Below are 14,835 nucleotides of genomic sequence, written 5' to 3'. Positions count from 1 at the left end.
TATTTGTTTATTTATTTATTTATTTATAACATACTGTAATATATTAAACACACTGCAAGTATTTTCTTTAATTTATAAGCTTGCTTCAACCAGCTACAGTATTCTAATTCAATAGTGTTTCATTAGGATTTGGGTGAAAAAGATTACTGTACAGGTTGACTATCAAAAATCCGGCAACCGATAAACCGGAACCTTCAGTTTTCCGGCATGGATTTCGGAGAGCATTTTCAAATATTTCTTTGTTTACTTAATGAAGATATATGTTTTAGCTCATAAAATTCATACAAATTACCCGGCCAAAATATAATTTACACTGCTGGAATTCTTACAATTTGATGATCATTTTGAATATAAACATCATAGATTTTGCATTAGACATACAAATTTTAGATATAATGTTTACTCTGAGTAAATATGTTATCTTTTGTGCAAAATATATGACATTTATATTCAAAATATTCCTGGTCTTACAAGGAATCCAGCAATGTCAATTATATTATCCTAACTTAAGTGTTTAATTTTCTTTGTTTAAAGGACTGTACAGGTAGTCATTTTCTGTTAAACTTATACAGCAAATATAACCATCAGTTTTCCGGCATTTTCGAAAATCCGGCACTCCTCAGGTCCGGAGGTTGCCGGATTTTTGATAGTCAATCTGTACATTACTTACATTTATTATATATATATATATATATATATATATATATATATATATATATATATATATATATATATATATATATATATATATATATGTATATATATATATATATATATATATATATATATATATATATATATATATATATATATATATATATATATATATATATATATATATATATATATATATATATATATATATATATATATGTATATATATATATATATATATATATAAATATAACATATATATATATATATATATATATATATATATATATATATATATATATATATATATATATATATATATATATATATATATATATATACAGGTATATATATATATATATATTCACAATATTTTATAATCGCAGTCATGTACTGAATATTCTATGTAAAAAATATAAATTTTAAATGAATTATTTCTAGTGTGGTTGACTTCCTACACAAAGATAGGCTATAAATAGCCTCCTTATCTCCTCTCCATCTGTTACCCTCTGTTCTGAGAGAGAAGGTCTTGGTAAATAACTTTTGTTTGTTTATTTTCATTGTTTGTCTAATTTATCATGTTGTATCAAAGTAATATTACTAAAAGTTTTAGGCAGCTACCAAACAGGGAGATTCTACTGCCTGGGAAGATATTGGAAGCATAATGTACAGTATTGTCTACCGTATATCTCGGCCTATGAGGCGTCGGGGTGCATAAGACGGCCCCCCCCAAATTTCCATTTAAAAATTAGCTTTTGAGCTCTATTCGCTGTATAAGACCAGTACCCCAAATGTGACACTTACCCAATGACTCAGTAGTCCTTTACCAACCATCCTTGGTTTTTTAAAATAAGGCCAATTCACTTCAAGTAATGTCATCAAATGTTACCCGCTGGTGTAGTGTAAACACTAGTGACGTCACTGAAGCGTCTGCTATTTACCGGTAACTGGAACTAATGTCGGTGTCGAGTAAAATTTTTCCATTTACTTGAAATGGATTTACCGATTTATTTGTTTATTTATTTATTTATAATATACTGTAACATATTAAACACACTGCAAGTATTTTCTTTAATTTATAAGCTTGCTTGCTTGCTTCGCACGAGACGATCGGTGGTGGGAGTGTTCCCTCGTCTTGGTGGTGGGACTGTGTTCCCACTGTTTATACAACATCTACCACCCTATTCCCCTATTCTAATTGTGGTGTTTAATTAGGATTTGAGTGAAAACGAAAACGAAAAGGGAGAAAGAAGCCGAGGACAGGATCGGAGAAACTGCTGACAGGTTCAAGGTATCCAATGATGCAGTGGCTCACATCGCAAACACCATCAGAGCTGCAGACAACATCATAACTGAAGGGGACAAGTCTAAAGTGACTAACTGGAAGAAAGTGGAGAGAGTCAGGAAGAGGTCACGAGAACAGAAAAAAGAAAAGTTCAGGGGATTCAAGGTCAGAGGTCTCATGGTAGATGAGAGGATCAATGAGAACAAGATAGTGACTGGTGTAGGTGAGAAGAACGGACTGAGATTTTGTCCTTAACTGTCCAAGTCAAGCTACTTGGGCTGAATTCGTTGATCAGTCCTGGGACGAATATTACCAACGGCGTGAATAGATTCCGTGGAATAAATTCAGGGCATTCCCGTCCAGGGAGCCTCAACAAACTCTGTAAATATTGCCATTGGCCTGCCATTGGCACATATACGGAGTTTGGTAATGTTCCATGAGCGGGAATGTCCTGAATTCATTCCACGGAATCTATCCACGCCGTTGGTAATATTGGGCCCTGGTTTTCGAAATATACGTATGTGGTGACTTGCAGCAAAAATATCGGCATAATTTGTAGCGCATTGAGTTGTAAAACAATAGCATATTATGAACCAGTGTACACAGTAGTCGAATAATCCAATTCAATAACTTGATTTTAACAGGTTGTGCCACATTGCCAGTCCCTTTATTATTTACAGTTTTTTCGCGTTTTTCATGCCAAACCCAAAAGTATCCACAAACCTTCTAATGCAATGATGTAAAAAACTCAAACATATTCGGAATTAGCGTGGCCGATAGACAAATAATCCAACCCAAGCAATTAGATTTTGAAAACTTTTGCAAAACTGTCACTCCCTAATATACAGTGAACCCTCACTTTAAGCGGTTAATTGAACCCACCGCGGCCCGCGTAAAGTGAACATAACATATGGGATTAATTGAAATAGAGACTGGGCCAATCCCCAAACTCCACTTTTTCCCGACACAATACATACGTTTTACTAAAAATAACATCTTAACTTTATGATGGTATTCACACACACACATAATATAGAAAGGAACAATCAATAAGAGAATAATAAACTGAAGGTTAGGTTAGAAAAAACAAGGTTGGGGTTAACACTTACGTTAGTAGAAGAGATGGGTCGGCGTAGGGGAATGGAGGCTGGTTCTGAGGCAGAGGGCAGGCTACTGGCCCTCAGGTGAGTCTTCATCGGTGTCATCCACTCTTACTAGCGCCTCCCTGACAAATCCCTCAAGGTCATCATCACTGTCTCTGCCTCTGTCACTCTCACTGGCTTGGGCTGGCTGTGGTGGGTTGCGGGAGAAAAACTCTGTTATGCTTTGCTGACGGCTGGTGTTTATGTTGTCGTGATAAACCTTGATGTAGGGCTCCATAGTCTGCAACAGCTGGGTAGTGAAGATTTCATACCTGTTAGCGTCAGGGTCGTCGGAAAGGAGGAGCTTGACTTTCTCTATACACTCGATGGCACCCCTTACATTACTATGGGATAAGCGGCGTTCTTCTTGGGATGACGCACCACCTGCCTCTTCACTAAAATCATCATATCATCTACCATCTCGTCAGTAGTCACATCAGGATCCCTTATCACCTCCAGGATGTCGTCGTTGGTGGTCTCGGAGAAGCCTGCAGCTGTAACACTCTGCGCAGCTTCTCTGGCAAGGTCCACTGCTACTGCAACAGTCTGAACCTCACCAGTCACAGATTTACTCTGCCTAACACCCGGAATACCCTGCAACACATGTCTCCATGCGTGACGAACATTTGCTACAGACAGCTGATCCCATGCCTCCACCAAGAAAACCACAGCTTTCTTGACGCTGAATGTTCTCCAGAATTGTTTCAAAAGTACTTCTTGCTCTGCCAACTGTTGATCCTCGTCGTCTTCGCTGTTGCTATCGGTGTTGGTGTCACTCAGGTTACGCAACTCTTCCTTGGTGTTGGTGTAGTCGTTCAGGAGCTTGAATTTTTTTGCAGAGAATGCAGCTTTTACATTACAGATCAATTCTTGGTCCATGGGCTGTATTATAGACGTAGTGTTGGGAGGAAGGAAGACCACTTTTACGTTGGGGTGACGATCTAACAGTAGGGGCGAGTGTCCTGGTGCGTTGTCAGGCAGCAACAAAATCTTGAATGGCACATTCTGTTGCTCACAGAATTTCATCACATCGGGAACGAAAGTCATCAAACCAGGAGAGGGACAGAGTAGAGAACATCCACGCATTACGTGCAGTCAGCTAGTGGACATTCAGCTTGGTCATGTCCATGCTCTTGTAGGCGTGCGGCTTGCGTGCTGTGTGGATCACCGATAACTTGAGCTTACAGGTACCGGAGGCATTGGTGGTAAACAGGACGGTGATGCGCTCCTTCTGCAACTTCCAGCCCCGACACTTGCTGGCATTCTTCACAACGAAGGTCTTGGAAGGTAGCTTTTTCCAAAAAAGACCAGATTCGTCCATGTTAAACACCTGGTCATCGGTGTACTGTCCTTCCTCCATAATCTCACGTAAAAACGGAGGAAATTCCCTAGCCGCAACACGGTCAGCACTAGCTTCTTCACCACCAATGTTGATATTGGTGATCTTGTTCCTCTTCTTAAACCTCTGTAACCACCCAGAGGAAGCATTAAAGGGTTTGGGCTCTGTAATTCCCATCTTTCGTGACACTGCAGCATACAGTTCATGTGCATACTCCTTAACTGAGCATGTCCACCGCCATGTTCCGTCGCGCCTGACGCACCAAGTAGCTAACAAGTAATTTTTCCGTCTTGAGAAGCACCTCGTTGTGGAAATACTTGATCATAGAAGCACCTGTAGACTTTGTGATGTTCATGTGCTCCTTTATCTTGGCTGCATCCTTCTTAATTGTCCTGATAGTTGATTCGTTAACACCATGCTGGCGCGCGAGATCAACCTGTCTTGTTCCTTTCTCCAACTCTTGTATGATCTTATATTTGATTTCGCAGCTTAAGGAACGTCGTATCTTCTTTGGCTTAGGGCGGCTGGGTCCAGGTAATGCAAGGTTTCTTGGTGGTGGTGGTGGTCCGGTGGAAGCCATTCTTATGGAACAATGGATACCGATATACACGGTCTAGCAGGGAGGGGTGTAACTGATGCAGTAGGTCAAGGGGCTTGAACGCTCCTGCGGCGGGGCACGTCATAGTACATTAAACCAATCACAGCTAGCAGGGAGGGAGGTAAGGACGCTTTGCCCAATCACAGTCCGCTACGTCATATGACGTCACCGATAACGCAACATAGACATACACTGCGCACCATGCTCGCGCCGCTTACACAACATGGCGGATGGCGGGAGAGATGGCGGGAGGTTTGGATCCAAAAATGGCATGGCGCGAGAGGACCGCCAGCCGCTCTCCGCGTAAAGGGGTACATGCACCGCGGAAAGTGAGCATTCCGTGTTCGGCAGGGTACCGCGTAAACGTGGAAACGCGTAAATTGGGACCGCGTAAAGCGAGGGTTGACTGTATATATTTAGTGGGTCTAAATGGTCGTAAAATGGTAAACTTGGGGTTGGGTGCCTAGAACCCCCATTAGAATAAATCCCATAGGGTTATGTAATTTCGGACAACGTCCATTTCGGTTAACATCACGTTTCCAAGAACGTATCTAGGACGTTAACCGGCGCATGACTGTACTTTGTGTCATGGTGATCAGATAATCACCACCCTTCATTGAAATAACTTACAGATCTACCGTAATTATAGTAAATTGTTTTATCTTGCCAATACAAGTTTTATTACTTTATGGAACATTTCACAAACTCGTATATCACTAAGTATGATAACTGAAGTATTTTTAATGTATTGTGATTAGGCAAAAATGCAGTATAGTTGAACAAAGTTTTACCTTAAATACTGGACATCTGGATAGTAAATAAGTTCACAATTAGAAGTATTATCACTTACCTCCTCGAGAAGTGTTGACAATAATGGCAGACTTCTTCATCTTGCTAAATGCCTCATCATTAAATATCTCACGTGTTTCATCATTGAGAGCACAAGTCACCACAATGAAGTCCGATTCCTGCAGCAGTTCACTGAAGGAAACGTACTCAGCACCCAGTTCTTCACCTGATTTGTTAAGAACTAAATAAATAAACTACATACAGTGAGGCCTCTTTATTTGCATGGGTTCCATTCTTAAAAGTCAATATTTATAGATTATATATATAGAGTATACTGGGTTCGTTTAGCAGGAACTAAATTTACCAGGGAGTGTTGAATATTAATTCTGGTGCCCTAGATACTATGTAGTGCAATGTATTGTATAGCATTTTATACCCAAAATACTGGGCTGCTGCAGCACCCTCCCTTCCCACGTCCAAGTACTGGGTGGAGTGAGCCAGCACACACCTCACCACAACAATAACAAACACAAGACTGACCAAGTGTAGAGTGCAGTGAGTGTTACCCACGTGACCAACTCTGCCAAGATCTTCCCAGATAATTTGATATAACTCGGCATTTCCCGAGTTATTTTACTGTGTAATAACTTCCGAGATTATACACGTGACGAATTACAGTGTATGAAATTACGAGATATCAAATTCCTAGTTATCAAGAGTTTACTGTACTCAACAAGATGACCCACTTGGAGCAGTACTCAACACAATGACCACCTTGTAACAGTACTCAACAACGGCGACATCATTGGACTTCAAAAAATTTATTACCGCATACCAACGCTGGCATTCTTCCCACTGAACAAGCTTCTCACACCTTCATCAACATTTTCAATGACTCATCAAATACAAGTTGTTTTTTATTTTATACAAAATTCCTATCTTTTCAGTCAGCCTATTTATTTCATGCAACAAGTGTACATCACTGTTTCTATTCTTTCCAAAGTAAGTTTCTCACATTTTCATGAATATGTAAATGCAAATACTGTATTGAATGAATATTTCTACAATGATTTATCATTATCTAACATGCCTTTAAATTCATATTAACCATATATCCTTCAATTTCTCTATGTATATATGGAAGACATGAATTTGAGCATGTGGCCCACCAAGTGTACCCAAGCTGTTGATGTGGCTTGCTAGCCAAAATATTTGTCCACTCCAGTATTAAATGAATGAGTCACAGAAATGCAGGTCTACTCTGCCTCATATAAAATCCTATTTGCTTCTGCGCAGACTCTTACTGCCTTCTTAATGGCTCTTTCAATTCAGTAAAAAATTAAGAAATTCAGAATACTGTACTGTACTGTACTCTGTTTAAAAACATTAAATCTATAAAATCATAAATGCTACCAGAAACTAGACTTCTCCCCATTAATTTAAAGTTAATTTGGAATCCAAGTAAATGTGGAAAACACTGAATGACTAGAGGTAAAGTCTCTCTTAAGGGCAAAACATAGGGTCTTTCATGCATGTCATGCACTGATACCCTTACCTTCCTTCCTACGGGAACGGCCATTATAGACGAATTTCTTGACACCAAAGCCTTGCAACCTCCGGACAACACCTTGACCAATCCGACCCAATCCAAAGATACCAACAGTTGAGCCCGCTAGACCCCAACCTGTCATCCACAGAGGTGACCAGGCACATTTAGCCCAGCCTCCACTGAAATTAAAAGTTTGCTCAGCAACATGACATACATCATTGCCCACAATCCATATCATCTTTAAACATCTTAAAGTTTAATAGAGAGCCAAGATGTACAAAGTCATAAACAATTAGTTATCTACTGTAATTATAACTGGATGCAAAGACAAGACCTTATGTAAAATGCAGGAACAGGTATGTGCAACAGGGGCTTAAGTATTATGAGATATGTAAGATTTTGCATGGCAAGAGATTTTGCACTATTAAGTTCCTCTTGAAAAACTCCAAACTGAATATAAACTGATGGATTACAATTACTGTACTGTTATCACCACTGCATAATTTTGCCTCTGGTCCATAAATCAAAAAATATTTGGTATAGTGGATTTTAATTTATTTGTATTAACACCTTGTCTTTAGAAATTGTAGAGAATGGGGTACAGTATTGGCTAGTTAATTACACTGTACAGCATATAGATAAGGTAGGGAGTGAGATGAATAGCTTTGTCAATGAAAACATGTTCTTAGAGATGCCTCCTAACTTTTGGAATATGCGCCTCTGTTCAGATTGCTTTCTCTCCAATTAACCTGAAATCATAAGGATGTACAGTACTGTGCATTCTCTTGTAATTTACTTGGCATTATTATTACTTAACCAGTTCATTTATTTATAAGCAATTTGGAGAGTTCAGGGTCCAGATTCACAAGGTATGTGTATAATAATTTTATGCCCTAACTAATGCTAAGAAAATGTATCCAATGTCAGTTCTGAAAAATAAAAAATAAATTATATCCTATAGCAGGCAGTTAGATACAGTTTTACAATCTCCAGTAACAAGGAGTTTACAGTACAGTATGGAATTACTGAGACTGATGTAACCTTATTTTTTCCATTTATATTGTACAGTACTTACTTTTACTGGGACAGTACTGTATTCAGTTGAACACAGTACTATGTCTAATCAAAGAATTACTGCAGAATCACAATAACATGAGAATTCAGGTATAGAGTGGCTATAAGACATCTGTTAAATATGCCTATAAATTCAAAACAAAGTTCATCTTACTTGAGTAACTCCGTGTGTGCCTCAATCAACCTGCGAGACGTTGCCAAGAGTAACGCAACAGTGAGCTCTGCAGTGGCATCAGTCAAGACACCAGGAGTATATCCCACCTAATTGTAAAAGATTAATTTTGTAAGAAACTCGACTCAATCTAAAGCTTAGAGCTATCACTGATCCCATTTTACATTGAATGAGGTGGCAATATCCTGTGTGAGACAAGATTATTCAAGGCCTTCCCACGACAAAATAAATAGCCTAAAGTATACAACACCATGTAACATCAACATGATTTACATGAAATATGAAGAATGAACTCTATAGGTATGTCCTTAATACCTGTGCCAGTAAGATATTTTGAATGTTTCTGAAGTTCTGTCATTTAACAGTAACCTTGACAATGAGATACATATTCAAAAAGCATACAATGTAAAAACAATTGCAAAGGTAAAAAAAATCTGAATCACTTCTTATATTAATTAAAATAAAAAAGTACAGTACAGCATGCCCTGACAATGGACGAGTTGTCGGTCGGAATTTTTTCGTAAGATGGCAGGTCAATGGGTAAGGAAAATGATTAAATTCACTATGGTAATGATATTTTAAAATAAATTGGGCCAAAGTGTAAAAAATAAGAGTTAAAGTTGCTACAAAGTCACGTGATTGTGAAAATCTCTGTGATTGGTTGTGACATCACTGGTAGCCTCGAGCTGCCGAGCAGGAGCGTGGAGGCAGCCAGCTGTGGTGTATGTGTTGTTACCAGCAGAAATACAAGACTTGTGGCCATATACAATGTTGATATACACATGCATACCTTATTTTTAGTTATAACAAATTACTGCTCAAGTATCATGGTGTGCATTTACTTGCTGGGTGCCAAAATGATACAAAAGACCGATAACTCTCCAACATGGAAGTTTTCAGCACTGTTCTCTATTTAATGTCTGGAAAAATTTAAGTTTTCGTCACTGATGTCTATATTTAATGTTATGGAAGGACTAGGGACGACCATGGTAAAGCTTGAGATGATTAAAATGATAGATGTAATTTAACGTGCTTCATAGCTGGATGGCGGAGTTCTTGATAATACTCTACAATCATAAAGACATCTACTTTTGGTAAATTTCTTTCATCTGCCTTGATGAACCCTGGAAGTAGTTGTCCAACCTTTTCGGCTGATCAGCTCTGTAAAAAAATATTAGTAGATTTAATTGTGCTTTACTGTGCAACACAGTAACGTAATGGTATACAGTGGTCCCTCGGTTAACGAACACAATTCGTTCCAGAAGGTAGTTCATTATCGGAAAATTTCATAAACCGAAACCATTGTTTCAATGGGATTTTGGGTAATTGGTTCCAGCACACCGAAAAGTACATACAGTGAGGTATGCTATAACGAATGGATTCTACTACGAATATTCCTATAACGAACGGTTTTACCTATAAAATTGAGAATGCTATAACGAACGAAACTCCTGCAACGAATTTTTTTTTTTTTACTAATTTATTGTTTTTTTTATTACAAGTATTAATGATATTCTTTATTTCAGGGGTTTAGATGCATATTTATGCACTTTTTTTAATTTTTTACAATTTTATATTATATTTTTCAGTGTTAAGTGGATGTATTTGGGGGCCTGGAACGGATTAATCCTATAACGAACGAATGCTATAACGAACAAGGCTCTAGAACCAATTACATTCGTTATAGCATACCCCACTGTACAAAGTAAAAAAAAAAAAATGCAGTAAAGTACACTTACTTTGAGGTGTGTATGTAGAAGGTTCCTGGTTGATGATGATGGGAATTAGAAGTGGGGGAGGAGGAGAAGGGAGAAGAGAAGGAAGTGGGGATGGAGGAGAAATCACCTTTCAGGGGACCCTTGTGTGATGCAGTAATTTCACCAATAAAATTTTAAGCTCACTAGTTGTAATTCAAGATTATTTCATTTAAATCAACACTGCACTGCGCTATATATTACCAATATGTTAACTAGTTCCCTGTAATGCATATATTTTCAATATATTAAATAAATGTTAAAATGACTAATCATTTTAATATAAAAAATGCAACAATATTAAAGAGCACAACTTTCTTGATATTTACTCCACTGGAAGCGAATGTAAGCATAGAACAGATTACTGAATTGGCAGACTAGCCCATCAGCTGATCAGCAGATGCTCACAACAAAACGTGATGTTCGTAAGGTTTTCATTAAATGAAGTTTTGTTCGTTAACTGTAAGATTGTACCATCATACGATATGTTTTCCCATGTTGAGATGGGGGGCTTGTCTTTGGCAGCGCCCGGTTGCCAGTCACCAGCTGACGCTGTTAGAATAAAGTCTACAAAGAACGTGGTCTATGACTCCAACCTCTCACATGGCGCAGTGAGTAGGATATGTCGGGGCCCGACACGCCATTACAGCCCTGACAAGAACGCTGACATGGCCCCTACACGTCCACGATTCTCGACGCCCTCAAGGGCACGCCAGGGCTTCTCTACACCGGCGGGGAACACCACTCGCGCCCAGCAGCAGGCCATGAGTGCATTGATGGCGCAGATGGCGTCTCTAGTTGCTGGCGGTGGTCATGCTTCTATGCCGGTCATGAAGCCCTCAGCAGCTATCGCACCAGAGAAGTGTGAGGCAGAAATGCGGTCAGTGGGAGCAGCTCTCGCCCAAAGAAGCCCTGGACGCCATCAGTGGAATGGTTCTTCAATCTTCAAACCAAGCTGTGAAATGGAACGAGTTTTTCAACAGCAAACAAGGTGAAGAGGAGCCCATGTAAAGGTATTTTCAACGATGCTTCGCAGAGGCAGTGGAGTGTGAATTTAAATGTCCCACCTGTGATAACGACCTCTCTGAGTACATGCTATTACGTAAAGTTATGGTGGGCCTGAGTAACCCAGTGCTGAAAAGGGAAATTTTCCAGGGGTACTCTAGTTATAATAGTGTTGAAGTGCTCAGAAACAAATGCATGTTATTTGAGGCAGCAGTGAGAGATGCTGGTGTATTGTGTCGTACGTCTGGCCAGGCAGTGGTGGGAACAGCCGCGGAGGCAGTGGCGGTTGGTGATGACGTCACCGGTGAGTCCAAGGTAGCTGCCGCCCGACCTGGACACCCCAATCACGCGCACTGTGGTAACTGCGGCATGTCACATGCCTCTGGTAAAAGTAACTGCCCTGCAAGTGGGGCTACATGTCGCAATTGCTGTAAGGTTGGTCACTTCAAAAGGTGTTGTAGGAGTAAGTCAGCCCTAAGTGCTCCTATGGATGTGTCAGGCGCTGTTACAGTGGCAACAGCCCAGCTATCCCGCCACCCCAGGTTACAAGTGTTCGTGTCCCAGGCCGGGGGCAATTCCCCCGCCACCCCTGTGCTGGCTGTAGCTGACACAGGTGCTATGGTCTGTGTGGCAGGCGCATCCCTGCTCCGGGACATCGGTTTGTGTCTGGGGCAACTTCGGGCCCGTAATGGCCTAAGGGACGTGGCAAACAAACAGCTCAAGTGTCTGGGGTCCGCCCCCTGCCGCCTCGGTGTGGACGAGGGGTCCACCGTCCAGGAGGTCTACTTCGTGCAGACAGCCAAGGCCCTCTATCTGTCATTGGAGGCCTGCAAGTGCCTCAACTTGGTGCCTGTCGACTTCCCGCTCCATAGACGTGCTGTGGCTGCCGTGAGCGATGGAGGGGGAGCGGCACACTGCCGACGATCTACCTCCGAAACCTTTACCTGAGAGCAGCCGTTTCCCGCCGAGGCCAGTTGAGATACCCTTGCCTCCTTTGGAGGAGAATGTGGCCAGGCTGGAGGCATGACTACTCACGCACTTTTCGTCTACCGCATTCAACACCAGCAGGTCCCCACTGCCAGTCATGACTGGTCCCCCTCACCGTATCCACCTGACGCTCGGCACGACCCCCTACGCCTGTCACACACCCGCTCCCGTTCCGAAACACTGGGAAGCGGAGGTGAAGGACCAGTTGGAGGAGGACGTCAGGAGAGGCGTCATCCAGCCAGTGCCTGCTGGTGAGGCTACAGAGTGGTGCGCCAGGATGGTCGTGGTGGCCAAGAAAAACGGTCAGCCCAGGCGCACTGTGGACTTCCAACGCCTCAATGCAAGCTGTCTGAGGGAGACGCACCACACACCTGCACCATTCGACATGGTGTCTGGGGTGCCAGTGCACTCGTTCAAAACTGTCGTCGACGCCTTTTGGGGATTTCATCAAGTGGAGTTGGAGGAGGAGAGTAGACGCCTGACCACATTCATCACGCCGTGGGGCCGTTTTCGATACTGCAGGACGCCCATGGGACATTGCTCAGCGTCAGATGCTTACACCAAGAGGTTTGACGACGCTATTCAGGATGTGCCCCGCAAGTACAAGTGCGTGGATGACACTCTCCTCTATGAATCCAGTGTGAAGGGGGCGTTCTGGCACACTTACGATTTTCTGGAGACCTGCGCTCGCACAGGTATCACGATGAAACCAGAAAAGTTCTTGTTCTGCAGGAGAGAAGCCGAGTTTGTGGGTTTCCTCCTGGGGTGGGACCTCTACCAGCCCACTGCCCAACGTCTGTCAGCCATCAAGGACTTCCCCATGCCGGATCAGCCATCAATCACTGACATCAGGTACTGGCATGGCTTGGTTAACCAGTTGGCTCCCTTCCTTGCCACTGCACCTGTGATGGAGCCCTTCCGTGAGCTCCTCAAGAAGCCAGTGGGCAAGCAGGTGTATTGGGACGACCAGCTGCGGCTCAAGTTTCGCCAGGCCCAGGACACCATCTGTCAGTTGGCCAGAGACGGCTTGGTGTACTACGACAAATCCAGGCCTACGGCAGCTGTCACGGATTGGAGCAGGGAGGGCATCGGCTTCGTTGTCCTGCAACAATACTGTGCCTGTGCCTCTCCAGAGACGCCCTTCTGCTGCAGAGGAGGGTGGCGGTTGGCTCTGTGTGGTAGCCGACATCTGAGCACGGCCGAGGCCGGTTATGTTGCAGTAGAAGGGGAGGCCCTGGCTGTGGTGTGGTGCCTGCGCAAGGCCAGGCTGTTCCTCCTTGGCTGCCCAAACCTCATTCTGGTGATGGACCACCGCCCCTTAGTTGGCTTGCTAGGGGACAGAGCCCTCACGGATGTGGCGAATCCGCGCCTGTTCCGATTCACGGTCAAATACTTGCCAGGGAAGCGGAACTGTGCAGCTGACGCCCTATCCCGCTTCCCCTCCCTCAGGGCGGCGCCTGATGCGGAGGACATGGACCAAGAGGAGGACCTGTGCGCTGCAGTGTGTGCAGTCACAATCGCAGCACTGGATCAGGATGGGTGCATCACTATGGACGAAGACACAATGTGCAAAGCGGCTGCGGACGACCCAGTGTACCAGATTCTAGTGTCGAGGGTGCTGGCGGGCGACTAGCACCCCCACAAGTCACAGGAGGTGGCCTGTCTGCGCCCGTACTTCTCGGTGAGGGACAGGTTGGCTGTGGTCAGGGGTTTGGTCACCTACACCTTTGACCAGGGCTGCGTGCGCCTTGTCATCCCCGACTCCCTCCGCCACCGGGTCGCCGTTAACCTGCATGTGGGGCACCAGGGCCTCGACTCAATGCTCAGGCGGGCCCGGCAGTCTGTCTATTGGCCTGGCATGGAGGGTGACCTGCAGTATCATCGGTCCCGGTGTGCTGCTTGCGAGACCCACGCCCCTTCCCAGCCTCCGGAGTCGTTGGTTCTGACCCCAGCGCCAGACTATCCCTTTCAACAAGTGGTGGCCAATTTGTTCCACCTGCAGGGCCGCACGTACCTAGCATATGCTGACCGACTCACAGGTTGGCTGGAGATCGCCCACTTCCCCAACGAGGCCACCTCTGGAAAAATCATCGCCCGTCTGCGGGCCTACTTCACGAGGTGGGGGGTACCTGAGCAGATCTCCACGGATGGAGGTACCAACCTTGCCAGCCTTGAGATGACAGATTTCCTCAAGTCATGGGGGGGTCGAGGTGTGCCTCTCGTCGGCCCACTTCCCCCAGTCCAATGGCAGGGCAGAGGCTGGGGTCAAGGCTGCCAAGAGGCTCCTCAGGGATAACACTGGGCCCGGGGGTAGCCTGGACTGCGATAGGACATCCCAGGCCCTCCTCCAGTACCTGAACACGCCTCTGCGGGGGGTGAACAAGTCGCCCGCCCAACTTGCCACCGGCCGCCAGCTCCGTGACGGCGTTCCCGTGGCCAGACAGCACTATAAGGTGGACCAGCACTGGCGGCGGGCACTTCGTATGA

General features: G+C 43.5%; 1 protein-coding gene across 5 annotated transcripts in view; it reads right to left on the bottom strand.

The window, feature by feature from the left end:
* LOC121862379 (glyoxylate reductase/hydroxypyruvate reductase-like) overlaps window positions 1-14,835 on the bottom strand; it is a 51,935-nt gene that overhangs the window by 15,641 nt on the left and 21,459 nt on the right. For all 5 annotated transcript variants that reach the window (XM_042360640.1, XM_042360639.1, XM_042360642.1 and 2 more), the window contains 3 exons: window positions 8,585-8,691; window positions 7,363-7,535; window positions 5,869-6,033 (listed from right to left, as the gene is read on the bottom strand). In XM_042360640.1, coding sequence (XP_042216574.1) covers window positions 5,869-6,033; window positions 7,363-7,535; window positions 8,585-8,691 — 445 coding nt within the window. The remainder of the gene's footprint in view (window positions 1-5,868; window positions 6,034-7,362; window positions 7,536-8,584; window positions 8,692-14,835) is intronic.

The sequence above is a fragment of the Homarus americanus genome, unplaced genomic scaffold, assembly GCF_018991925.1.
Source record: "Homarus americanus isolate GMGI-L3 unplaced genomic scaffold, GMGI_Hamer_2.0 scaffold31037, whole genome shotgun sequence".
In the NCBI taxonomy this organism is placed as follows: Eukaryota; Metazoa; Arthropoda; class Malacostraca; order Decapoda; family Nephropidae; genus Homarus; species Homarus americanus.
This window is presented reverse-complemented; position numbering and strand designations above follow the sequence as displayed.